This window comes from Ammospiza nelsoni, chromosome 32 (assembly GCF_027579445.1).
Source record: "Ammospiza nelsoni isolate bAmmNel1 chromosome 32, bAmmNel1.pri, whole genome shotgun sequence".
Lineage (NCBI taxonomy): Eukaryota > Metazoa > Chordata > Aves > Passeriformes > Passerellidae > Ammospiza > Ammospiza nelsoni.
The window spans coordinates 1,483,322-1,509,595 of record NC_080664.1 but is presented as its reverse complement, the minus strand read 5'-3'; the positions used below and the strand labels follow the sequence as shown (position 1 = coordinate 1,509,595).

The following is a 26,274-nucleotide window of genomic DNA, read 5'->3' as shown; positions in this document are numbered from 1 at the left end:
TGCCGCCTGGAGCCCGCCGGGCTGCGGGCGGTGTCCCGAGATGTGTCCCGGGGCTTCGCTCTTGCGGGGAATCGTTAACGGCAGCGGGGCAGCGCCCGCGCGTTCCCGCATCGGTGCGGGGCCGTCCCGGGAAACCCACGGAGCCCGGGACCATCGCGGGGCACGGAACATCCCCGGGTGCCCTCCGGATCACGGGGCTGTCCCGGGACCCTCCCAGATCCTGGGATCACCCCGAAAGCCGGGACCACCCGGGAGCTCAGCACCACCGGGTCTACCGGACACCGGGACAAACCAGGACCGCGTGTCCGGGGACCTCGGGACAATCCCGGACAGCCCCTCCCGGGACCCCCTTGGACCCCGGGACACCGCCGGACCCCCACGCCCCCGGATTTCTCCGGACACCGGCACATCCCGGGGCCTCCGCGCTCCCGGACCCACCCACCCCGGGGCACTTCAGGACCCCCAAAATCCCCCCTAAACTCAGCCCCTCGACTCCCACCCTCCTCGGGACCCCCTCGAGCCCCGGGACACCCCCGGACCCCCACGCCCCCGGATTTCTCCGGGTCCCGGGATACCCCCGGACCACCGGGACATCCCGGGACCTCCGCGCTCCCGGGGCATTACAGGACCCCAAAATCCTCCCTAACCTCAGCCCCCCGGTTCCCACCCGCCTCGGGACCCCCTCGAACCTCGGGATATCCCCGGACCTCAGCACCCCGCCACCCTCCCGGTCCCGGGACCCCCCGACCCCCGCGGATCCCGGGACCTCCCCGGTGCTTTGCTCTCCTCCCACTCCCCCGGTTCCCGGTGCCCCTGCCCCCTCGGCCCGGGGCCGGACTACAACTCCCGGCAGCCCCCGGGCCCGGCGCCGCCGTTTCCCGCCGCTTCCCGGCGCTCCGTTCCCGCCATGGCGGGGTTCGATCCGGCGGCGCTGCCCGAGCTGCTCCCGGTCTATTACCGGCGGCTCTTCCCGCACGGCCCCTACGGCCGCTGGCTCAGCTACGGCGGCGGTGAGCGCGGGGGAACCGGTACCGGGGGGGGCTTCACCGGGGGCCGTGATACCGGACGGAGGGCTCTACCGGGAGCCGTGATACCGGGCAGGGTGCATGGATACCGGGCGGGGGGTTCTACCGGGAGCCGTGATACCGGGCAGGGTGCATGGATACCGGGCGGGGGGTTCTACCGGGAGCCGTGATACCAGGCAGGGTGCATGGATACCGGGCGAGGGGTTCTACCGGGAGCCGTGATACCGGGCAGGGTGCATGGATACCGGGCGAGGGGTTCTACCGGGAGCCGTGATACCGGGCAGGGTGCATGGATACCGGGCGGGGGGTTCTACCGGGAGCCGTGATACCGGGCAGGGTGCATGGATACCGGGCGAGGGGTTCTACCGGGAGCCGTGATACCGGGCGGGGGCACCGGTACCGGAAGGGGGGCTGTACCGGGGACTGTGATACCGGGCAGGGGGCTTCACCGGGGACCGTGATACCGGACGGGGGGGCTCTACCGGGGACCGTAGTAGCGGGCGGGGACGCCGGTACCGGGTGGAGTGCACCGATACCGGGCTGGGGGAATCAATACCGAGCGGAGGCATCGATACCGGGCGGGGGGCACCGATACCGGGCGGGGGGCACCCATACCCGACAGCAACACCCCGATGCCCGGTCCCAGCGCACTTTGGGATGCCGGGACGGGCGGTGGGTGGATGCTCTGACCGGGACACCGGGAGGAGCAGGGAAAGGGGGGTCTGGGGGTGACTCTAATGGGGGGATTTAGGATGGCATTGACCCCCCCCCGACCCTCTCCATCCCTGCAGTGAAGAACTACTTCCAGCTGCGGGAATTCTCCTTCACCCTGCGGGACGATGTCTACCTGCGCTTCCAGTCCTTCAGCAGCCCCCAGGAGCTGGAGCGGGAGCTGCAGAAGATCAACCCCTACAAAATCGACATCGGCGCTGTCTATTCCCACCGGGTGAGTCCCGACCACCGGGCTGGGGGGGTCTGCAGGGGTCTCTGGCCACGCTGAGCCCATCCCATCCCTCCTGCAGCCCAACCAGCACAACACAGTGCACCTGGGAGCCTTCCAGCCGCAGGAGAAGGAGCTGGTGTTTGACATTGACATGACGGATTATGACGATGTCAGGACGTGCTGCAGGTTTTTTGGGGGGTTGTGGGGCTGGGAGGGGGTTCAGGGGTGTGGGGTGTCCACCTGAGCCCCCTCACTCTGCCCCCAGCTCGGCTGATATCTGCTCCAAGTGCTGGACGCTGATGACCATCGCCGTCCGCATCATCGACCGCGCGCTCGTGGGTGAGGGGCTTGGGGGCACACGGGGCCTGTCCAGGTCTCACAGTGATGCCAGACCCCAAAGAATTCACAGATTTTATAGAATGACCAGGCTGGAAGGGAATTTTGAGGTCATCAAGTCCAACTCAGCCCCAATACTTCAACTAAACCATAGCACCCAGTGCCACGTCCAATCATTTTTTAAACACACCCAGGGATGGTGACTCCACCACCTCCCTGGTCCCTGGGAATTGCCAGAATTCACAGAATTTACAGAATGACCAGGCTGTAAGAGAATTTAAAGGTAATCATGCCCAAACCAGCCCAAACATCTCAACCAAACCACAGCACTGAGTGCCACATCCAATTTTCGTTAAATGCATCCAGGCATGGTGACTCCACCACCTCCCTCTGTGTCCCCTCCAAAACCCATCTGTACCCCCTCCAAAACCCATCTGTGCCTACCCCAAATCCGTCTGTGCCCACCCCAACCCATCTGTACCCCCTCCAAAACCCATCTGTGCCTACCCCAAATCCGTCTGTGCCCACCCCAACCCATCTGTACCCCCTCCAAAACCCATCTGTGCCCCCAGACCCATCTGTGATGGTCACCACAGCTTGTCCTGGTGTGGTCCTCAAACCCATCTGTGCCCCCCTAAACCCCATCTGTGCCCTCCAAAACCCATCTATGCTCCGTCAAATACATCTGTGCCCCTCCAAACCCATCTATGCCCCCCCAAATCCATATTTCCTCCTCCAAACCCATCTATGCTGCCCCAAACCCCATCTGTGCTTCCCCCAAACCCATCTGTGCTTCCCCCAAACCCATCTGTGCCCACTCCAAACCCCACCTGTGCCCCCCAAAACCCATCTGTGCTCCCTCAAACACATCAGTGCCCCCCGTAAACCCACCTGTGCCCCCCCAAACCCCCTGTGTGCCCCCCCAAACCCCCTGTGTGCCCCCACAGAGGACCTGGGCGTGCGGCACCGCCTGTGGGTGTACTCTGGCAGGAGGGGTGTGCACTGCTGGGTGTGCGACGACCACGTCAGGAAATGGTCCCCAGCCCTGAGGGCAGCGGCTGTGGAGTACCTGAGCCTGGTCAAGGTGGGTTTGGGGGGGTTTGGGTACCCCCTGAGCCTGGTCAAGGTGGGTTTGGGCACCTCCTGAGTCTGGTGAAATTGGATTTATGGGGCTTTGGGCACCCCTGAGCCTGGTCAAGGTGGGTTTGGGGGGTTTGGGCACCTCCTGAGCCTGGTCAAGATGGGTTTGGAGGGGTTTGGGTACTCCTGGGCCTGGTCAAGGTGGATTTGGGTACCCCTGAGCCTGGTCAAGGTGGGTTTGGGCACCTCCTGAGCCTGGTCAAGGTGGGTTTGGAGGGGTTTGGGTACCCCCTGAGCCTGGTCAAGGTGGGTTTGGGCACCTCCTGAGCCTGGTCAAGATGGGTTTGTGATGATTTGGGCACCCCTGACCCTGGTGAAAATGGATTTATGGGGCTTTGGGTACCTCTGATCTGGGTGAAAGCGGATTTGGGGGAGCTTGGGCACTCCCTGCCGCTGCAGCAGGTGGGTTTGGGGTGCCCAGCACCCCCTCACCCTGGAGCAGGTGGGTTTGGGGTGCCCTGCCCACCCCCCAAAACTGACCCCCCCTGTCCCCCAGGGCGGAGCAGACACGGTGAAGAAGGTGAGCCTGTCCCAGCCCGTGCACCCCTTCATCAGGTGGGTGAGGATTTGGCAGAGAAGTTTTACTTTTTTTTTTTACCCAGAGCACTGAGCCCTCCCTGGTGGCACTGAGCCCTCTGTCCCTGGTGGCACCGGTGGCACTGAGCCCTCCCTGTGGGCTCTGGTGGCACTGAGCCGGCACTGGTGGCACTGAGCCCTCTGTCCCTGGTGGCACTGAGCCCTCTGTCCCCTGTGTCCCCAGGCGCTCGGTGGCACTGAGCCCTCCCTGTGGTCTGGTGGCACTGAGCTGGCACTGAGCTGGCACTGGTGGCACTGAGCCCTCCCTGGTGGCATTGGTGGCACTGAGCCCTCTGTCCCTGTCCCCAGGCTGTCAGTGGCACTGAGCCTGTTTCTGTGGGCATTGGTGGCACTGAGCCCTCTGTCCCTGTCCCCAGGCTGTCAGTGGCACTGAACCCGTCCCCATGGGCACTGGTGGCACTGAGCCCTCTGTCCCTGGTGGCACTGAGCCCTCTATCCCTGTGTCCCCAGGCGCTCGGTGGCACTGAGCCCTCTGTCCCTGGTGGCACTGAGCCCTCTATCCCCGTGGGCACTGGTGGCACTGAGCCCTCTGTCCCTGTCCCCAGGCTCTTGGTGGCACTGAGCCTGTCCCCATGGGCACTGGTGGCACTGAGCCCTGTGTCCCCGTGTCCCCAGGCTCTCGGTGGCACTGAGCCCTCTCTGGTGGCACTGAGCCCTCTGTCCCTGTGTCCCCAGGTGCTCGGTGGCACTGAGCTGTCCTGGTGGGCACTGAGCCCTCTGTCCCTGGTGTCCCTGGTGGCACTGAGCCCTGTGTCCCCATGTCCCCAGGCGCTTGGTGGCACTGAGCCTGTCCCTGGTGGCACTGGTGGCACTGAGCCCTCTGTCCCCGTGTCCCCAGGCGCTCAGTGGCACTGAGCCCTCCCTGGTGGCACTGAGCCCTCTGTGGTGGCACTGTGCCCTCTGTCCCTGGTGTCCCTGGTGGCACTGAGCCCTCTGTCCCCCTGTCCCCAGGCTCTCGGTGGCACTGAGCCCTCTGTCCCTGGTGTCCCTGGTGGCACTGAGCCCTCTGTCCCCCTGTCCCCAGGCTCTCGGTGGCACTGAGCCCTCTCTGGTGGCACTGGTGGCACTGAGCCCTGTGTCCCCATGTCCCCAGGCGCTTGGTGGCACTGAGCCCTCTCTGGTGTCCCTGGTGGCACTGAGCCCTCTGTCCCCATGTCCTCAGGCGCTCGGTGGCCGTGGTGCAGCAGTACTTCGAGCAGCACGCGCTGCTGGCACAGGACATCCTGGGCAGCCCCGAGAGGTGGGACAAGGTGCTGGCCCTGCTCCCCGAGGGTATCCTTCCAAATGGGGTTAAAATAAAAATATGGGGTTAAAATGTGGGGTTAAAGTTAAAATACGGGGTTAAAATGTGGGGTTAAAGTTCAAACGTGGGGTTAAAATATGATGTTAAAACCTGGGATTAAAATTGCCCAAGAAATGGGACAAGGTGCTGGCCCTGCTCCCTGAGGGTTTCCTTCCTAATGGGGTGTGGGGAGGGAGAGCTTAAAATATGGTAAAATATGGGGTTAAAATGTGGGGTTAAAGTTTAAAATATTGGGTTAAAATTGGGGGTTAAAGCGTGGGGTTAAAATTAAAATATGGGGTTAAAATATGGGATTAAAATATGACATTGAAATTAAAATATGGGGTTAAAATTAAAATATGGGATTAAAACTTGAGGTTTAAGATGGGGTTGAAGCATGGGTTAAAATGGGGTCCTGGAAGGGTAAATGAGACCCTGGAGAGGATGAAACAGATCCTGGAAGGGTGAATGGGGTCCTGGAAGGATAAGTGGCATCCTGGAAAGGGTAAAACGGATCCTGGAAGGGTAAATGCACCCCTAGAAGGGTAAATGGGATCCTAGAAGAGTAAATGGGACTCTGGAAAATGTAAAACGGATCCTGGAAGGGTATATGTGCTGTTAGAAGGGTAAATGAGCTCCTGAAAGGGTAAAACAGATTCTGGAAGGGTAAATGGGATCCTGAGGGGTAAATTGGATCCTGGAAAGGCTAAATGGCATCCTGGAAGGGTAAATGGGGTCCTGGAAAGTGTAAAATGGATCCTGGAAGGGTAAATGCACTCCTGGAAGGGTAAATGTGATCCTGGAAGGGTGAATGGTGTCCTGGAAGGGTAAATGTGGTCCTAGAAGGGTCAATGGGGTCTTGGAAGGGTAAATGGGATCCTGAGGGGTAAATTGGATCCTGGAAAGGCTAAATGGCATCCTGGAAGGGTAAATGGGGTCCTGGAAAGTGTAAAACGGATCCTGGAAGGGTAAATGCACTCCTGGAAGTGTAAATGTGATCCTGGAAGGGTGAATGGTGTCCTGGAAGGGTAAATGCGGTCCTAGAAGGGTCAATGGGATCCTGAGGGGTAAATTGGATCCTGCAAGGGTAAATGCACTCCTGGAAGGGTAAATGGGGTCCTGGAAGGGTAAAAGTGATCCCGGCTGAGCCTTGACGGCCGCCAGAGCTGCGGGAGCCGCTGCAGGCGGAGTTTCCCCGCAAGAAGGACTCGGTGCAGCGCTGGGAGCTGCTGCGGGCCCGCGCCGAGCGCGAGCGGGAGCGGGGCCGGGCCGGGCACCCCGAGTGGGAGGTGATGCTGCAGCTCTGCTTCCCCCGCCTGGACTGCAACGTCAGCAAAGGGCTCGGCCACCTGCTCAAGAGCCCCTTCAGCGTGCACCCCAAAACAGGTGGGCACCCCAAAACAGGTGGGCGCCCCAAAACAGGTGGGCACCCCAAAGCAGGTGGGCACCCCAAAACAGGTGGAACCCCAGAACAGGTGGGCACCCCAAAGCAGGTGGGCGCCCCAAAGCAGGTGGGACCCCAAAGCAGGTGGGCGCCCCAAAGCAGGTGGGACCCCAGAACAGGTGGGCACCCCAAAACAGGTGGGCGCCCCAAAGCAGGTGGGCACCCCAAATAAGTGGGATCCCAAAACAGGTGGGCACCCCAAATAGGTGGGCACCCTGAATAGTTGGGCAGCCCAAAACAGGTGGGCACCCCAAGTAAGTGGGACCCCAGAACAGGTGGGCACCCAAAACAGATGGCACCCCAAAACAGGTGGGCACCCCAAAACAGGTGGGGATCCCAAAGCAGGTGGGCACCCAAAAGACGTGGGCACCCCAAATAGTTGGGCACCCCAAATAGTTGGGCAGCCCAAAACAGGTGGGGATCCCAAAGCAGGTGGGCACCCAAAAGACGTGGGCACCCCAAATAGTTGGGCACCCCAAATAGTTGGGCAGCCCAAAACAGGTGGGCACCCCAAGTAAGTGGGACCCCAAAACAGGTGGGCACCCCAGAACAGGTAAGACCCCAAAAGAGGTGGGCACCCCAAAAGAAGTGGGCACCCAAAAGAGGTGGGCACCCCAAAACAGGTGGGCGTGGGGGAAATGGGGTGGGAGGGTGTGGGTGGGGTTGTGGAAAGGGAAATGGAGCTGGGAAAGTGTTTTAAAAATGGCTTCATAAATAAGAGGATGGCTTTTAAAAAATTACTTTATAAATAAAAGGGGATAGGTTTTAAACGTGGCTTTATTAATAATAGGGGATGGTGTAGGGTCTGTGCTTATAATGTGTTATAATGAAGGAATAAATAGGTTCTGGCTGTAATAATTGTTATAAATTGTAATTATTATTATTATAATTTATTTTGTTATATTATACTCTATATAATAGATATAAATTATATATGTATTTTGGTATATATAAAATATCTTAAATTTGTTATAAATTTTAGATATAATATAATATAATATATGTATATTATATATCTCTTATAATAATATATAAAACTAGTAATAATATATAATAAATTTATATGTAATTTATTCTAAATATATAATTTCTTAATTTTAAAATAATTTTAATATAAATCTAAATATAATTTATTTTTAATATATAATTTATATAAATTTTATTTAAAATGTAAAAAACCTATATATAATTACATTTTAATATATAATTAATTTAAAATTTATATAAAATTTTGTATATATAGTATGTATTTTAAACATATATAGCAATATAAATATAATATACTCTATAATGCTTTAAAGTATATATTAAAATATATATAAAATATACATATTTATGTAAAATCATAGATATTTTATATGGATAACTTAGATATAAATTATAAATAATATATTAAATTATTTAATACTATACTACCATGAATATTTTTATTTATTATATTACTATTATATGATAATTATTATAAATTACTATAGATTGTGAATCTGATTTTTATAAATATTGTTATTTTTATTAATTGCAATTATTATTCTAATTATACATTATGACACCTGTATTATCCCACTCTTCACATAAAACTAAAAACAAAACACAAATTTTTAAACCACCTGTCAGTTACCCCATGTCCAAGCCCAAAAAACCCTAAACCCCATTTTCTCTCTGTGTCTCAGGGCGCATTTCAGTCCCCCTGGACCTGCAGAAGTTGGATGAGTTTGATCCATTCTCAGTGCCCACCATCACGTACGTCACTGGGGGCACTGGGGGGTCCTGGGGCTGCCAGAGCCCCACAGAACACCCCTAACCCAGACCCTAAACATTAAACCCTAAACTCTAACACAAAACCCTAAACCCTAACCCTAACCCCAAACTGAAACCCAAACCCTAACACAAAACCCTAAACCCAAACCCTAAACCCAAACCCTAACACAAAACCCTAAACCCAAACCTTAACACAAAACCCTAAACCCAAACCCTAACACAAAACCCTAAACCCAAACCCTAACCCTAAACTGAAACCCAAACCCTAACACAGAACCCTAAACCCAAACCCTAATCCTAAACTGAAACCCAAACCCTAACACAAAACCCTAAACCCAAACCCTAACCCCAAACTGAAACCCAAACCCTAACACAAAACCCTAAACACAAACCCTAACACAAAACCCTAAACACAAACCCTAACACAAAACCCTAAACCCTAACCCTAAACTGAAACCCAAACCCTAACACAAAACCCTAAACCCTAACCCTAACCTCACCATCACGTACGTCACTGAGGGCACCGGGGGTCCTGGGGTTGCCAGAGCCCTCCAGCACATCCCTAACCCAAACCCTAACCTGAAACCCTAAACCCTAATTGTAACATTAAAACTAACCCTAAACCAAAACCTAACTCTGACCCCAACCTCGACCCTAATCCTACCCTGACTCTAATCCTACCCTAACCCTAACTCTGACCCCAACCCCTACCCTGACCCTAATTCTGACCCTAACCCTAACTCTGACCCTGACCTTAAACCTAACCCTAACCTTAAACCTAAACCTAAACCTAAACCAAAACCTGACCTTCACCCTGAACTTAACCCTGACCCTAATCCCAACCCTAACCCTGACCCTAATCCTCACCCTAACCCCGACCCTAACCCTAAACTCTAGCCTTAAACCTAACCCTAAACCAAACCCTGACTCTAATCCTAACCCTGACCCTAACCCAACCCTAACCCTGACCCTAATCCTGACCCTAACCCTAACATTAACCCCAACCCTAACCCAGAACCTGACCCTAAACCCAACCCTAACTCTAACCCTGACCCTAAATCCAACTCTGACCCTGACCCTTATCCTGAACCTGACCCTAATCCTACCCTGTCCCTAAACCTGACCCTAATCCTAACCCTGATCCTGACCCCGACCCTAATCCTACCCTGACCGTAATCCTCACCATAACCCTGCCCCTGCCCTGTCTGTCCGTCTGTCCCGATTGTCCGTCTGTCCCGATTGTCCTGTGTCTGTCTGTCTGTGCCAGGTCCCTGTGCCAGGAGCTGGACGCGGCGGGCAGCGATGGCGAGCAGGAGGAGGGGGGGGACACTGAGCCCAAACGGCGCATGAGGGGTGAGGGGGGGTTTGGGGTCAGGATTTGGGTTAATGGGTTGGGGTTTGGGGTCGGGGGTTGGGGTTTGGGGTCAGGATTTGGGTTAATGGGTTGGGATTTGGGGTCGGGGGTTGGGGTTTGGGGTCAGGGTTGGGGTTTGGGGTCAGGGATGGCATTTGGGGTTCAAGGCTGGGATTTTGGGGGTCTAGGTTGGGGTTTTGGGGGTCAGGGTTGGGGATTGGGTATCAAGGTTGGGTTTTGGGAATCGGGAACAGGGTTTTGGGGGTCAGGGATGGGGTTTTGGGGGTCATGGCTGTGGTTTTGAGGGTTAGGATCAGAGATTGGGGGTCATGGCTGTGGTTTTGGGGGTCGAGGACGGAGTTTTGAGGGTCGGGGCTGTGGTTTTGGGGGTCAGGGATGGGGTTAGAGGAACATGGCTGTGGGTTTGAGGGTCAAGGTTGGGGTTTTGGGGTTGGGGCTGTGGTTTTGGGGTTCAGGGCTGTGGTGGTTTTGAGGGTCAGGGATGGGGTTTGGGGGTTAGGGATTGAGTTTTGGGGATCATGGCTGTGGTTTTGGGGGTCATGGCTGGAGTTTTGGGGTCCCATCACCCCCTCCCCTCTCTCTCCAGACTACAGGAGGACCAGCCTGGCCCCGTTCGTGCGGCTCCTGGAGCAGTTCGTGGAGGGGCTGGAGAGCACCCGGCGGGGAGAGCGCATCCGCCGCAGCGGTGGGACCCCAAAACCACCCCAAAAACCGCCCCAAAACCACCCCAAAAACCACCCCAAAACCACCCCAGATACCACCCCAAAAACCACCGCAAAACCACCCCAAAAACCACCGCAAAACCAACCCAGAAACCACCCCAAAACCATCCCAAAAAGCACCGCAAAACCAACCCAGAAACCATCCCAAAAACCACCCCAGAAACCACCCCAAAAACCACCGCAAAACCACCCCAAAAACCATCCCCAAAAACCATCCCCAAAACCACCCCAGAAACCACCCCTAAAACCACCCCTAAAACCACCCCAAAATCCACCCCAGAAACCACCCCAAAAACCAACCCAGAAACCACCCCAAAACCACCCCAGAAACCACCCCAAAACCATCCCAAAAAAACAACCCAAAACCACCCCAAAAACCAACCCAAAACCACCCCGAAACCACCCCAAAAGGGGCCTCTGCCTCTGAGAACAGGCTTGGGGGTCTCCTGTGGGATTTGGGGGTCTGCCCTGTTGAATTTGGGGTCTGTCCTGTGGGATTTGGGGATATTTTATTGAATTTTGGGGGTCTGTCCCTCTGGATTTGGGGTTTGTCCTTTTAGATTTTGGTGTCTTTAATTGAATTTTGGGGGTCTGCCCTGTGGGATGTGGGGTCCATCCCTCTGGATTTGGGGCCTCCCGTTGGATTTGGGGTCTGTCCTGTTGGATTTACGGTCTGTCTTTCTGCATTTGGGGTCTTTCATTGAATTTTGGGGTCTGCCCCGTTGGATTTGGGGGTCTCTCACTGAATTTTGGGGTCTGTTTTGTTGAATTTGGGGTCTGTCCCTCTGGGTTTTCGGTTATTTTATTTCATTTTGGGGCCTGTCCCTTTAGATTTGGGGTCTGTCCTGTTGTGGGGCCACCACTGGGGGTTGGTGACAGACAGGGACACAAGGAAGGAGCTGAGCAGTGGTTGTTGCTCTGATATTTTTATTTTATCGGGAAAAACCTCTCAATTTCTCCTTTTTTTGCAGATCTCCAAGGAGATTTCTGAGGCCTGGACACTGCCAGTATTGTCACTGTCACCTCCCCTGGCCCTGGGGGTCCCATGGAGCACCCAAACCCCCCAGGCCCCCATCCCTGCCCTGTTTTTGTACCTTTTGTACTGTTTTTTACACAAAAACCATTAAATGTTTCTGTCAGCTTTGGGCTGGGCTGTGCTGAGGAGGGTGGGGGTCCCCTCAGTGTGGGGGGAGGTGGGGAGGGGGTCCCTGATGTGCAGTGTGGGGTCACTGCCCCCAACCCCCTGCCTGGACCCCCTGTCCTGACCCCAACCCCCTGCCTGGACCCTGTCCTGACCCTCTAATCCTGCCCTGACCCAATGTCCTGACCCCATAACCCTGTCTGGACCCCCTAATCCTGTCTGGACCCCCTAATCTTGAATGGACCCAGTTTTGACCCCCTAATGCTGTTCTGACCCCCTTCCCTGATGCCATAACCCTGCCTGGACCCCCTGTCTTGATCCCCTAACCCTGGCCTGACCCCCTAAACCTACCTGGACCTCCTAACCCTGCCCTGACACTGCTGGGACCCCCTGTGTGACCCCATAACCCTGCCTGGACCCCCTAATCTTGAATGGACCCTGTCTGGACCCCCTAAACCTGTCCTGACCCCCTAATCCTGAATGGACTCCCTGCCCTGACCCCCTAATCCCACCTGGACCCCATAACCCTGCCTGGACCCCCTAAACCTGCTTGGACCCCCTACCCTGACCCCATAACCCGGCCCTGACCCCCTAAATCTGCCTGGACCACCTGTCCTGACCACATAACCCTGCCTGGACCCCATAACCGTGTCCTGACCCCCTAAACCTGTCCTGACCCTCTAATTCCACTGTGTGACGCCATAATCCTGCCTGGACCCCCTAAACCTGCTGGGACCCCCTACCCTGACCCCATAACCCGGCCCTGACCCCCTAAATCTGCCTGGACCCCTTGTCTGACCCCCTAAACCTGTCCTGACCCCCTGCCCTGACCACATAACCCTGTCAGGACCCCATAACCCCACCTGGATCCTGCCTGGACCCCCTAAACCTGCCTGAACCACCTGTCCTGACCGCATAACCCTGCCAGGACCCCCTAACCCAGCCCTGACCCCCTGATCCCACCTGGACCCCCCCAGAGGACCCCAACCCCTCCCGGGGTCTCCCCACCCTCACGGTGGGGCCCGAACAGATCCCGGAACTCCGCAGCGCGGCCGCGGGGACCGGACCGGACCGTTGTTCCCGGGGCTCTCCCCCTGCCCCGGAAGTCGCGCTCCCGGAAGTCGCGCTGCCCTCTCGGTCTCTTTCCGCCGCCATCTTGGACCCCGCTCCCCGCACAGTGAGTCCCGCGCCGCCATCCGCCGCCATCCACTGCCATCCGCCGCTCGGGGCGCCGCTCGCCGCTAGCGGGATGAGCGGGTGGCGGGGAGGAGCCGGTTGAGGCCATCGATGGGGTCGTGGGAGCGCCGGGCAGGGCAGAGGGGGCGGCGGGGAGGAGGCGGCCTAGGCCCGGCACCGAGACCGGCACCGGGACCCGGATCGGGATTGGGATCGGGCTCTGCCTGTGTGGCCGAGCTGTCTCGGTAGATTTTCCCGGTAGAGGGAAGCTCGCGGTGCCCGAACGGGGTGGGAAGGACGAGTTCCCGGTGGTGGCCCCGGGGCTGTACCGGAGCCCCGGCGAGCCCGGTCCTGTCGGTTTATCCATTCCCGTAGAAATGCCCGGCGAAGCCACAGAAACCGTCCCGGCCACGGAGCAGGAGCTGCCGCAGCCGCAGGCGGAGACAGGTGAGACCGGGGGGTGCCCCGGGGCGGTTTTGGGGGTTATTCCCGGGATCCCGGGGCCGTTTTAGGGCTGATTCCCGGGGCGGTTCTGGGGCTGATTCCCGGGATCCCGGGGCCGTTTTAGGGCTGATTCCCGGGTTCCCGAGCCGGTTTTGAGGCTGATTCCCGGGGTGGTTTTGGGGCTGATTCCCGGGTATCCCGGGCCGGTTTTGGGGGTGATTCCCGAGCCGGTTTTGGGAGTGATTCCTGGGATGGTTTTGGGGCTGATTTCCGGGATCCTGGGGCGGTTTTGGGGGCGATTCCCGGATCCCTTCACCGGGCGGGGGAAGCTGCGCTTTCCCCGGTAGGCTCCACCGGGACCCGGTGGTCCCGGGGGTTGTGTGACCCCGGTTTGAGCCTTGTCACGTCCCCCGCGGGGGTTTTGGGGTGTCCGTGCCGTGGTATCGCTGTGAACAAAACAAACCGGGCCGGTTCTGTGCCGGAGCACGCGGGGAACCGGGACCGGGGGAACGGAGCGGGGACTCCTCGTGTCCCAAAGTCCCGGGAGCGGCACCGGGGATGGTCCGAGCTCGGTTTGGGTGGGAGAGGAGAGCAGCGGCCGTGGCTGGGTCGGGGGGTTGCATTTGGGCTCTTGTCCTTTTGGATTTGGGGATTCTGTCCTGTGGGATTTAGGCTCCTGTCCCTCTGGATTTGGGGATTCGGTCCCATTGTATTTGGGGTCCTGTCCTGTGGGAGTTGGGGGTCCTGTCCCACCGGGTTTAAGAGCCTGTCCTGTTGGATTTGGGGATTCTGTCCCCCTGGATTTGGAAATTCTGTTCCATAGAATTTGGGGTCTTGCCCTGTTGGATTTGGGGATTCTGTCCCCCTTGATTTGGGGATTCTGCCCGGTTGGATTCGGGGTCTTTCATTGAATTTTGCAGATCTGTCCCTCTGGATTTGGGGGTCGTCCATTGAATTTTGGGGGTCTGTCCTGTTGGATTTGGGGGTTTGTCCTGTTAGATCTGGGGGCCTGTCCCATTGGATTTGGGGTTTCCTCACTGAATTTTGTGTATCTGTGCCTTGGGATTTGGAGTTTGTCCCTTTGGCTTTTGGGGTCTGCCCCATTGGATTTGAGGGTGTCACACTGAATTTTGAACATCTGTCTTGTCAGATTTGGGGGGTTCTCATAGGATTTGGTATCTGTCCCATTGTGGGACCACCACAGAGGATTGGTGACAGAGAGGGGACACAAGGAGGGAGCTGAGTGATGGCTCTTGCTGTGACAGCTGCACTGAAAATTCCCAGGAGCTGCTGAGCTCCTTATCCCTCCTGGCATGGCTGGAATTCCTTTTTGGGGCCCCTCCTGTCGTTTTCAGCTGACAGCTCCCAAAATTCTGCTGCTCCTGGGATCCCTCAGGCAGGATTTTGGGATTCCCAAATCCCTTTATTTGAGATTCCTTCCTTGGGATTCCTCAGGCAGGATTTTGGGATTCCTCAGGCAGGATTTTGGGATTCCTCAGGCAGGATTTTGGGATCCCCAGATCCCCTGATTTTGGGATTCCTTCCTTGGGATTCCTCCTTGGATTTTCCTCTTTTTCCTTGGAAAAACTTTAGAGATGTGGGGCTGGTCCATGCTGATCCCGAGGGATTCTGGGCAGAAATCTTTTGGTTTTGGGGAATCTTTTAGCTTGGGATGTTTGAGAAGGAACCAAGCAAAGGTGGGGTTGTGGGGGAGAAGCAGGAATGATTGTGTTCATCAGGAATGATTGTGTTCATCAGGAATGATTGTGTTCATCAGGAATGTGCTCAGAAGGAACAGGGAGAGCAGACAGGAATAAAAGATTGTTCTGGAAGAGGTGGCTCTGCACGTTCTGTGCCTTTGGGAGGCACCAGAACGTTCCTTGGAGCAGGAAATGTCCTGGCACTGCTGTCCAGCTCCAGGCTGCCCTGATTTGGGGTAAAAAAGGGGTAAAATGGGGCATTGGCAGCACCTTTCAGGACCCCATTCCTGGGGCAGGGACAGGGATGGCATTCCCTGCATGTGACACTGCAAGAGGTGACAGACCAGGACACGACTGTGACACTGATCCCAGGGTGGGACAGGGACACAGCACCTGGCAGGGACAGGATCCAGCATTTTAGGGGGGTCAGGGCAGGTTTAGGGGGTCCAGGCAGGGTTATGGGGTCAGGAAAGGGTCCAAGCAGGGGGACCCCCTCCTCCAGCTCCTCCCCATGGTGAGGGGACCCCCACCCTCCTCAGCACATCCCAGCACGTGGGTGACCAGAAATATTTAAAGGTTTTTGTGTGGAAAACAGTAAAAAAGGCACAGGGACACAGCAGGGGCAGGGACAGGATCCATGGCACAGGGCTGGGTACAGGGTGGCACAGGGACAGGATCCATGGCACAGGGCTGGTCCCAGGGTGGCACAAGGACAGGATCCATGGCACAGGGCTGGCTCTGGGCTCTGTCACTGCCATGGGTGGCAGCAAGACCAGGACATGGCTGTGACACTGATCCCAGGGTGGGACAGGGACACAGCACCTGGCAGGGACAGGATCCATGGCACAGGGCTGGCTCTGGGCTGGGCACAGGGTGGCACAGGGACAGGATCCATGGCACAGGGACAGGATCCATGGCACAGGGCTGGTCCCAGGGTGGCACAGGGACAGGAGCCATGGCACAGGGCTGGTCCCAGGGTGGCACAGGGACAGGATCCATGGCACAGAGCTGATCCCAGGGTGGCACAGGGACAGGATCCATGGCACAGAGCTGGGCACAGGGTGGCACAGGGACAGGATCCATGGCACAGAGCTGGGCACAGGGTGGCACAGGGACAGCATCCATGGCACAGGGCTGGTCCCAGGGTGGCACAGGGACAGGATCCATGGCACAGGGACAGGATCCATGGCACAGGGCTGGCTCTGGGCTCTGCAGCTCCCCAGGGCGGCGCCGTGCCCGGGCTGGTTCTGCTGGTTGGACCAGCCCTGCCCTGCCCAGCTCTGCTGGGCTCTGCCCTCCCTTGGAGCTCCTCTGGCTGCTGGGAATCACTCTGGGAATGTCAGGGCCCTTCAGGAGCTGAGAGATGAACCCTCTCATGGTCCCTTCACTAAATGGTGCCCTTTGATTGCTGTTGGCATTGGGAATTTCATTGGGAACTTTGTCAGGAATGTCAGGGCTCTCAGGACTGGAAGCTGAACCCTCTCATGGCCTAAACAGTGCCCCTTGATTTGCTGCTTGGCACTGGGAATTTCATTGGGAATTTCACTGGGAATGTCAGGGCTCTGCAGGCTCTCAGGAAATGGGAGCTGAACCCTCTCATGGCCTCTTCACTAAGTGGTGCCCCTTGATTGCTGGTTGGCACTGGGAATTTTGTTGGGAATTTAATTGGGAATGTCAGGGCTCTCTCCAGGCTCTCAGGACTGGGAGCTGAACCCTCTCATGGCCTAAACAGTGCCCCTTGATTGCTGCTGGCATTGGGAATTTCATTGGGAGTTTTGTCAGGAGTGTCAGGGCTCTCTCCAGGCTCAGCCCTGGCATGGCCTCATCACTAAACTGTGCCATTTGATTGCTGCTGGCATTGGGAATTTTGTTGGGAATGTCAGGAGTAATTCCACATGTTAGTGGAATGATATTATATTTATTTTGATATTTCATTTATTTCTATATTTATTTTTTGGGTTATATTTGACTTTCCCTTCCTGTTTTTTGGTGGGTTTTTATTCCCCCTGCAGCCCAAGGGGTGACCCCAGGCTGGTGAGCAGCTCCCAGGGAATTGGGGGGTTTGGCCCCACCACCCCCATGTCATTGTGCCCTCTCTGGTTGGAGGGAGGGGGCTCCCAGAGCACTCTCCACATGTCAGTGGAATTATATTATATTTATTTATATATTTTATTTATTTCTATATTTATTTTTTGGGTTATATTTGACTTTGCCTTCCTCTTCTCAGGTGGGTCTTTGTGTCCCCAGGCTGGTGAGCAGCCCTGGGTGTCCTGACAGATTTCTGGGGCTCCTCAGGTGTTGTGACGCCCCTTTGGTAGGGCAGCGCTGGATTTCTGCATTTCTGGTGGTGCCTCCTGCCATTGAGGGCTCTCAGGAAATTCTGTTCTAGAAGGGGTGAACGTCCTGCTCCGTGCTGAGCCTGGCAGTGCCCGCTGGGCCAGGAGCCAGAGGAATGCCAGGCTGGCTGCATGCCCCCTCCTCCTGTCCCTGCTCTCATTTCTGCTCTCACTGTGTTTCTCTCCTTCAGCTCTTCTCCATGCTGCTCATTCCCCACCTCTGACTCCATCTCCATCTTCCCAGGCCCTGCAGGGCCCCCCAGGCCCTGTGTCACCCCCTGTGGTGCCAGCTGCTGCCATCCCCGTGTTCTCTGTGCCCCCCCAGCCCCCTGCCCCAGCTCTGCTGGGCACAGCCACCACTGCCCCTGCTGCAGCTCCTCAGGGCCCCGTGGTGTTTGCAGCCCCAGGGTCTCCAGGCTCTGCCCCAGTGTCCCCTGTGTCACCTGTGTCCCCTGTGTCACCTGGCCTGGCTGCTGCTGCTGCAGTGACAGTGGCTCCTCCTGTCCCCACAGTGAGCCCCAGTGCTCTCCCAGCTGCTCTCAGCTCTGCCATGAAATCTGCTCCTACTTCAGCCTCTGGAGCAGCCCCAGCTCCTCTTCCTCCCCCTGCAGCCCCCCCTCTCCTGTCTCCCCCATCCCGTCCCCTTCTGGCATCTCCCCCAGCAGTGCCCCCCAGTTTGCTGCCAGCCCCCTCGGTGGCAGTGTCCCCCCAGAGCCCAGGGTCACCCCCACATCCCACAGTGCCCGTTTCTCCTGGAGTTCCTGCTGCTCCAGCCCTGGTCGGTGCCATCTCTCCCCCTGTGTTCCTGGCTGCCCCCAAAGCTCCTTTGTCACCTCCCATCCCTCTGCTGCCAGCTGGGATGTCCCCTGGGTCAGCCCCTGGCTCCCCAGTGCCACCATTGCTCCCAGTTGCTCCTTCTGCTGCCAAGGCCTCTCCCATGGCACCTCGAGCAGCTCCTGTGCCACCTGCCCTGTCCCCACCTGCTCTGGGAGCTGCCACCTCTGTCCCAGGGTCTCCAGCCAGCCCAGTGCTGCCAGCAGCAGCGCCTGCTGTCCCCTCTGTCCCTGTCACACCACCCATGGCAGCTCCAGCCATCCCTCCTGTGGCTAAAACATCTCCTGGTGCCCCTGTCACACCAGCCATGGTGGCTCCTGCAGCCAAAGCAGCTCCCCCAAGTCCAGTTGCTGTCCCCTCTGCCCCTGTGACACCGCCCGTGGTGGCTCCAGCTGCCCCTCCAGTGGCCAAAGCAGCTCCTCCAAGTCCAACTGCTGCCCCTTCTCCTCCTGTCACACCACCCCTGGCACCTTTGGCCACTCCTCCTGTGGCCAAAGCAGCTCCTGGGAGCCCAACCACTGCCCCAGCTGCCACCTCTGTCCCTGTCACAGCACCCCTGGCACCTCCAGCCACCCCTCCTGTGGCCAAACCATCTCCTGCTGTCCCTGTCACACCACCCATGGTGGCTCCAGCCACCTCTCCAGTGGCCAAACCAACTCCTGGGAGCCCAACCACTGCCCCAGCTGTCCCCTCTGTCCCTGTCACACCACCCTTGGCACCTCCAGCCACCCCTCCCTCAGCCAAAGATGCCACCAAGGGCTCTGTTGCTGCCTCAGCTGCTGCTCCAGCTCCTCCCAGCCCAGCTCCAGCCACCCCACCTGCAGCCAAAAGTGCTGCCAAGAGTCCTGGTGGTGTCACCCCATCCCCTGCCAGCCCATCCCCTGCCACCCCAGCTCCTGCAGCTCCTCCAGCTCCAGCTGCCAAAACACCTCCAAAGAGCCCTGCCAAAGCCACCCCCACTGAAGACAAAACACCCCCAAAAAGTCCTGTCAAAGCCACCCCAGCTCCACCAGCCTCTCCTGAGGCCAAGGCACCCCCAGAAAGCCCCACTGAGGACAAGGCACCCCCAAAGAGCCCTGTGAAAGCCACTCCTGCTCCAGCAGCCTCTCCTGAGGACAAAACACCCCCAAAGAGCCCTGGCAAAACCACCCCAGCCTCTCCTGAGGACAAGGCACCCCCAAAAAGCCCCACTGAGGCCAAGGCACCCCCAAAAAGCCCTGCCAAAGCCCCCCCAGCTCCAGCTTCCCCTGGAGCATCCAAAAAACCTCCCAAGAGCAGCTCTGTCCCTGCCCCATCCTCTCCTGTGGCTCCAGCACCTTCAGCTGCTCCTGCTGAGGCCAAGGCACCCCCGAAGAGCCCCACTGAGGCCAAGGCACCCCCAAAAAGCCCTGCCAAGGCCACCTCACCTCCAGCAGCTTCTCCTGAGGACAAGGCACCCCCAAAAAGCCCCACTGAGGCCAAGGCACCCCCAAAAAGCCCTGCCAAAGGCACCCCAGCTTCTCCAGCCTCTCCTGAGGCCAAGACACCCCCAAAAAGCCCTGCCAAAGGCACCCCAGCTCCAGCGGCCCCTGCTGCAGCCAAAGGATCCCCAAAAAGCCCCGCTGAGGCCAAGGCACCCCCAAAAAGCCCTGCCAAAGGCACCCCAGCTCCAGCCACCCCCACTGAGGACAAGGCACCCCCAAAAAGCCCCGCAGAGGCCAAGGCACCCCCAAAGAGCCCCACTGAGGCTAAGGCGCCCCCAAAGAGCCCTGGTGAGACCAAGGCACCCCAGAAAAGCTCCACTGAGGCTAAAGCACCTCCAAAAGGCCCCACTGAGGCCAAGGCACCCCAAAAAAGCCCCACTGAGGTTAAGGCATCCCAAAAAAGCCCCACAGAGGCCAAGTCACCCCCAAAAAGCCCTGCCAAAGCCACTCCCCCTCCAACCAACCCCACTGCAGCCAAGGCACCCCCAAAAAGCCCCTCCAAACCCATTCCAACCCCAGCAGCCCCCACCCCACCTCCTGCCCCAGCTCCTGGTGCCCCCCCAAAGCCCCCCAGCCCTGCCAGGAAGCAGCAGCAGCCCCCCAGCAATGCCAAGGTGGGCAAGCCCCCCTCGAAAGCCGCACCCGGTGACGATGACGAGGAGCTGCCACCTCTGCTCCCCCCAGAGCCACCCGTGCTGCTGGAGCTGTCCCCTGCCACGGGGGTGCTGGCACCACAGCCCGTCCTCAAGAATGACAAGGGTATCGTGTGTGCATGGAGTGTCACTGGATGATGCCCACGGGGTACTAACGGCGGGCACACGGTGCCAGCGGTCACTAACGCGTGTCCTCGGGCACGGAGCACGGCGTGCTGGTTGTGGGGTTGTGGTTTTGTGGTTTGTTTGTGGCATGGGCACTGCAAAAATGAGATAATCTGAGCTGGCTTCGCACTGAGGAGATGCCACCTGCCTGGCACTGCTGTGTGTGGTGGCCTCGTGGTGGCAAACTGGGATGTCCCCACGCTATGCCTGAAGTGTTGGCACACACACCTGGACACGTGCACAGAGGTTTGCCAAGGTTCCTGTGTGTGCCATGAGGACTGAATGCAGGTAATGGCTGCACAGGAGCATCAGGGTCACCTCCAGGTGTCCTCCAAGGTTGGGGACACCCAGCTGTGCTTCAGTAACTGGTGTGGTCAGTGCTGTGGGTCACAACTGCAGCTGGTGGCCCTCAGGTCACCTGAAGGGGGGTTTGGGGTTATCCCAGATCATCCTGGTGGCCCTGAGGAGGGTCTGGGGCTATCCCACATCATCCTGGTGGCCCTGAGGGGGGTTTGGAGTTATCCCAGATCATCCTGGTGACCCTCAGGTCCCCTGAGGGGGGCTTGGAGTTATCCCACATCATCCTGAAGAGGGTTTGGGGTAATCCCAGATCATCCTGGTGGCCTTCAGGTCCCCTGAGGAGGGTTTGGGGTTATCCCAGATCATCCCTGTAGTGAAGCCATGGATGTGCAGCAACCTTGGGGGCTCTGTGAGTGGGGTCTTGGTGCTGTGGCTTTGAGGGGACTCAGGAGAGGCGCTGTCACACTAAACTGCCCACCTCACCACCCTGAAAGTGCCACCCATGTCCTCCTCATGCTAGGGCCACAGGCTGGAGCTCCCTCAGGATTCATTCCAGAGCTTCTGGGCACCTGTGGGGCTCTGCCACGCTGCTCCCACCATGGCCAGGCTGAGAACCCACTCGTGCCACCCTGCTGGTGGCATTCAGAGCGCACAGAACGCCATCTGTGCTCCATCCACCACCTCACTGGGCTGATGGTGCCAAACTGGTGCCCTGGAGCTGGCTGAGGTGGGCTGTGTGTCTCTGCAGGGTCTGGCACAGAGTCTGACAGCGATGAATCCGTACCAGAGCTTGAAGAGCAGGACTCCACACAGGCCACGACGCAGCAGGCACAGGTAGGGAGGTGGCACAGAGTCCCTGTGGTGTCCCTGGTGGCACATGATGGATCAGAGTCCCTGTGGTGGCACCCCAGCATTGTCACTGATGGTTTTTCCCCTCCCTGCAGCTCGCGGCAGCAGCCGAAATAGACGAAGAACCCGTCAGCAAAGCAAAACAGAGCCGGAGCGAGAAGAAAGCTCGCAAGGTGAGGCCTCAGCTGTCCCTGGCTGTGGGAACTCAGCACATCACTCCTGATGTCCAAAGTTGCCGAGATAACCCCTGGGGGGCTCGGAAATCCTGGAATGTTGCCAGAAGTGCTTGGTGGTTGGATTTTGACCCTGCACGGGATGTGCCACCTGTATGAGGACAAGAGAATCACTTGGGGATAAGTGGTGAAGGAGTTGATTATTCACAGGGTGAAAACACAGGTTTTGGGATTTTGGTACAGGGGGGTTTTTAGGAGACAAGATGGAGGAATTAGGGCGTGTCTTGTCCTTCTCTTCTTCTTGTCATCCATCTTTAGTGGTGATGCTGGCACTTTGGGATTGGTTCATATTAAATCTGCACTTGTTAATAAGGGTAAAAGGTACTGGAAGGTAAAGGTAAATATCTTATACGTAGTTTTTAGTATAAAAATAGACGACTGCCCAGTGGGAGGTCAGTGTGCCCATGGCTGTCTTGCTGGGCAGACCTCTGTCAGGCTGGGAGACGGCTTTGTAGATAAGAAATAATAAACAATATTGAAGAATGAAAAATCTGAGGAGTGCACTCGTCCTTTGGAGTACGGGCTGTCCCAAGGCCATCCTGTGCCTCACCGGGCAGAGACAACAGGCCGAGAACGGAGACCTGGTGAGCAACCCCAGGGCTCAAAATCACTGTGGGGACCTCACCAGTGCTGGATTGGGGTGTTCCCTCCAGCTGGCAGCTCTGGAGTGCTGCTCCATGGCAGTTCCCATGTGGATCCATGCAGCAGATGTTGGATCTGGAGTCTGGAGAGAGGATTGGGCACATCTGGGCTGGCTCCAGAGCTCTCCTCCCCTCGCTGACCTTTCCCTGGTGTTTTGCAGGCAATGTCCAAGCTGGGCCTTCGCCAGGTGACAGGAGTGACCAGAGTCACCATCCGGAAATCCAAGAACATCCTGTTTGTCATCACAAAGCCAGACGTGTACAAGAGCCCGGCGTCAGACACCTACATTGTCTTTGGAGAGGCCAAGGTGAGCCCACCCTGGTGCCACCGGGCAGGGTTCTCCTTCCTGCCACCTGCCAGGGAATGTGCTGGCACTGCCCAGCACTGGCATCACTTCTCCTTTTCTTCTCTTCCCTCCTGCAGATCGAAGACCTGTCCCAGCAGGCTCAGCTGGCAGCTGCTGAAAAGTTCAAAGTGCAAGGAGAACCCGTGTCCAACATCCAGGAAAACACACAGACCCCCACGGTGCAGGAGGAGAGCGAGGAAGAGGAGGTGAGGCCTTGCTCAGCCTCTCAGTGGGGTTATGTGATTGTGTTGACAGGGGTCTTGTGTTGAGGGGAGAGATGAGGATCTAACTCCATGTATTTTATAATATTTTACATATACATATATATATTTATAGTTATATTTATATTTAGACATATAATATATTTATATTTATATATTATTGTAATTATATATTCTATTTTATTATAATATTATAATAAGATATATAATATGACATATTATATTATATTATATTATATATCATATATCATATCATACCATATCATATGACATGACATGATATAATATAATATAATATAATATAATATAATATAATATAATATAATATATATAATATAATGTTATAACATTATTATGTTATGTTATGTTGTATTACGTTATGTTATATTATAATATATAATATTATATAATATAATATAGTAATATATTAATATATTGTGTATTATTATAATATACAGTGTTATATATAATATATAATACTATATATAATATATATTATATCGTATATATATTATAGTATATATATAATACTATATAATACTATATGTATAATACTATATAATACTATATATATAATATATATAATGTTATATTTTTTGTAAATATATATTTATAATAGATATTTTATATTATGTATACTGTAATATATATTATAAAATATATATTATAAATATACATATAATATATTTATATATTATAATATATATTATAAAATATATATTTTCTACATCTAGAATATCTATAAAGATATATATAATGTGATATATATATCAAATGTAATATATATTATAAAATATATATTTTATAATATATATTACATTAAAACTATACTAAAAGAATAGAAGAAAGGATTTCATCAGAAGACTGGCTAAGAATAGAATAGGAAAAAATTATAACAAAGGTCTGTGGCTCGGGCTCTCTGTCCAAGCTAGCTGGGCTGGGATTGGCCATTAATTAGAAACATCTAACACAAACTAATTAAAGATCCACCTGTTGCATTCCACAGCAGCAGATAATCAATGTTTACATTTTGTTCCTGAGGCCTCTCAGCTTCTCAGGAGCAAAAATCCTAGGGAAAGGATTTTTCATGAAAAGATGTCTGCGACATGGTCAATCCACAAATTCCTCTCCTTCATCAAAGGGAGAGCACAAGGTCCTGCACTGGGGGTGTTAACAATGCAGGCCTGACCTCCTGGCTCCAATTCCAATCCCAACCCTGGAATGGCACCAACCCTGGGCTCTGTTTCTCCTTCAGTCCTGGAATGGCACCAATCCTGAGCTTTGTTTCTCCTTCAAACCTAAAGTGGCACCAATCCTGGGCTCTGTTTCTCCTTCAAACCTAAAATGGCACCAATCCTGGGCTCTGTTTCTCCTTCAAACCTAAAATGGCACCAGTCCTGGGCTCTGTTTCTCCTTCAGTCCTGCAATGGCACCAATCCTGAGCTCTGTTTCTCCTTCAAACCTAAAATGGCACCAATCCTGGGCTCTGTTTCTCCTTCACACCATTCCTGAGCTGTGTTTCTCCTTCAAGCCTGCAATGGCTCCAGTCCTGGGCTCTGTTTCTCCTTCACACCAGTCCTGGTCTCTGTTTCTCCCTCATACCAACCCTGGGCTCTGTTTCTCCCTCACACCAACCCTGGGCTCTGTTTCTCCCTCACACCAACCCTGGGCTCTGTTTCCCTCTCAGGTTGATGAAACCGGCGTGGAGGTGAAGGACATCGAGCTGGTGATGTCTCAGGCAAACGTGTCACGAGCCAAGGCCGTGCGAGCCCTCAAGAACAACAGTAACGACATTGTAAACGCGATAATGGTGAGTCCTGGGGGGCAGCAGCTTCTTGGGGGGTCCCTGGGTGCAGCTGCTGCCTCTGAGCTGCCTCCTGACTCCATTTCTCCCCACAGGAACTGACGATGTAGCCGCCGGAGGGAGGAGCCTTTTTTGGTGTTTCAGAGAAGAGTAAAATACAGCTAAATTTAAAATTTGTACTATTTCTATCGGTTAATAAAGTTGTGGTTTATTGTTGGTGAAATCTCTGCTCTGGGGTGCTTTGCTGCCTGGGGTTTGTGGCCTCAGGGTGGAGCCTTCCTCCACCCTGAGGAAGATGCTGGTGCTGATAACCCATCCTGGAACAGCACCTGCCATTCCCTCCTTTCCTTCCTGTCCCACGGCCTGGCTGGACACCAGCCCAGCTGCAGGGTCACCCCTTTATCCCCTCAGGGTCTCTTCAGGGGGGGCTCTCTCAGGGCTTTTTGGATCACTGAGACCCCAAGATTTAAAAATCTCTTTTCCCAGCCTGAGCGCTTGAGGAATGAGTTGGAGCTCTTCATTTCTCAGTCTTAAGGTTGCTTAAATGTGTTTTATCTATAGAAAATGTTCTCCTGCCCATCAGGTCCATCCAGCAGGACAATTCCAGGCACTCTGCCTGGCCCCAGGGTGGTGTTAGGTCTTTATACTAAAAATTATGTATAAAATATTTACAATAATTTCCCAATACCTATCACCTGTTAGACAGTGAGCTTCCACTCTAAACCAACCCAAAAGTGCCAACATCATGGCAGGAGATGGAGGCCAAGAAGAAGAAAGAGAAAGGCTGGACACACTTAGATTCTTCCATCTTGCCTCCTGAACCTCCATTCTAAAAACCCCAAAATTCTACATTTTCACCCAGTGATTAATTCACTATCATTCTACTCAAGCTCTTGTAGTTTGTAACTCCTCACACAAATCTGGTGATTGTTTCCAGCCCTTGGGGTGCTGTTAGTTTTTTATAGTAAAAACTATGTACAATATTTATATGTTTCAGAAGGCTGATTTATTATTTTATGATATATATTATCTGTTGTCCCCCTGTGCTGGCACTTCTCCCCAGATTCCTCCAGGAGAGGGTCAGGGTAGAATTTCAGGAGGAATAAAAGGTGGCCAGGCTTTGGAGCTGCCTGGAGGAAAGGAGGTTCAGAGGGGAATTTTCACCCCAAAACTCCCTGATGGGAGAGTGGAGCCAGGTGGGATCAAAATCTGCTCTCAGGGGACACCAGGACAAGAGGAAATGGCCCCAAATTCCTCCAGGAGAAGTTCAGGATGGACATGAGAAGGAATTTCCTCATGGAAAAGGTGGTCAGGCTTTGGAAGTGCCTGGAGGAAAGACGTTCAG

The 26,274-nt window shown here is 55.1% G+C and overlaps 2 protein-coding genes across 3 annotated transcripts; both read left to right on the top strand.

The window, feature by feature from the left end:
• Nucleotides 1-893: 893 nt before the first annotated feature.
• PRIM1 (DNA primase subunit 1) lies at nucleotides 894-11,763 on the top strand. Its single transcript, XM_059491293.1, has 12 exons — nucleotides 894-1,010; nucleotides 1,817-1,971; nucleotides 2,048-2,154; nucleotides 2,234-2,307; nucleotides 3,252-3,388; nucleotides 3,941-3,999; nucleotides 5,204-5,313; nucleotides 6,488-6,709; nucleotides 8,438-8,507; nucleotides 9,793-9,878; nucleotides 10,487-10,585; nucleotides 11,594-11,763. The coding sequence occupies exons 1-12, from the start codon at nucleotides 908-910 to the stop codon at nucleotides 11,611-11,613; spliced, it is 1,242 nt and encodes a 413-aa protein (XP_059347276.1). The 5' UTR covers nucleotides 894-907; the 3' UTR covers nucleotides 11,614-11,763.
• Nucleotides 11,764-12,899: 1,136 nt separating this feature from the next.
• On the top strand, nucleotides 12,900-25,152 carry NACA (nascent polypeptide associated complex subunit alpha). Of its 2 annotated transcripts, XM_059491286.1 has the most exons (8): nucleotides 12,900-12,940; nucleotides 13,315-13,386; nucleotides 21,583-21,668; nucleotides 21,779-21,856; nucleotides 22,719-22,865; nucleotides 22,982-23,110; nucleotides 24,813-24,935; nucleotides 25,025-25,152. In XM_059491286.1, exons 2-8 carry the CDS (start codon nucleotides 13,317-13,319, stop codon nucleotides 25,037-25,039), a joined length of 648 nt encoding a protein of 215 aa, XP_059347269.1. In that variant the 5' UTR covers nucleotides 12,900-12,940; nucleotides 13,315-13,316; the 3' UTR covers nucleotides 25,040-25,152. The 2 variants fall into 2 exon arrangements, with proteins under 2 accessions (XP_059347269.1, XP_059347268.1); XM_059491285.1 differs by lacking the exons at nucleotides 12,900-12,940; nucleotides 13,315-13,386 and adding an exon at nucleotides 18,172-20,475.
• The last annotated feature ends 1,122 nt before the right edge of the window (nucleotides 25,153-26,274 follow it).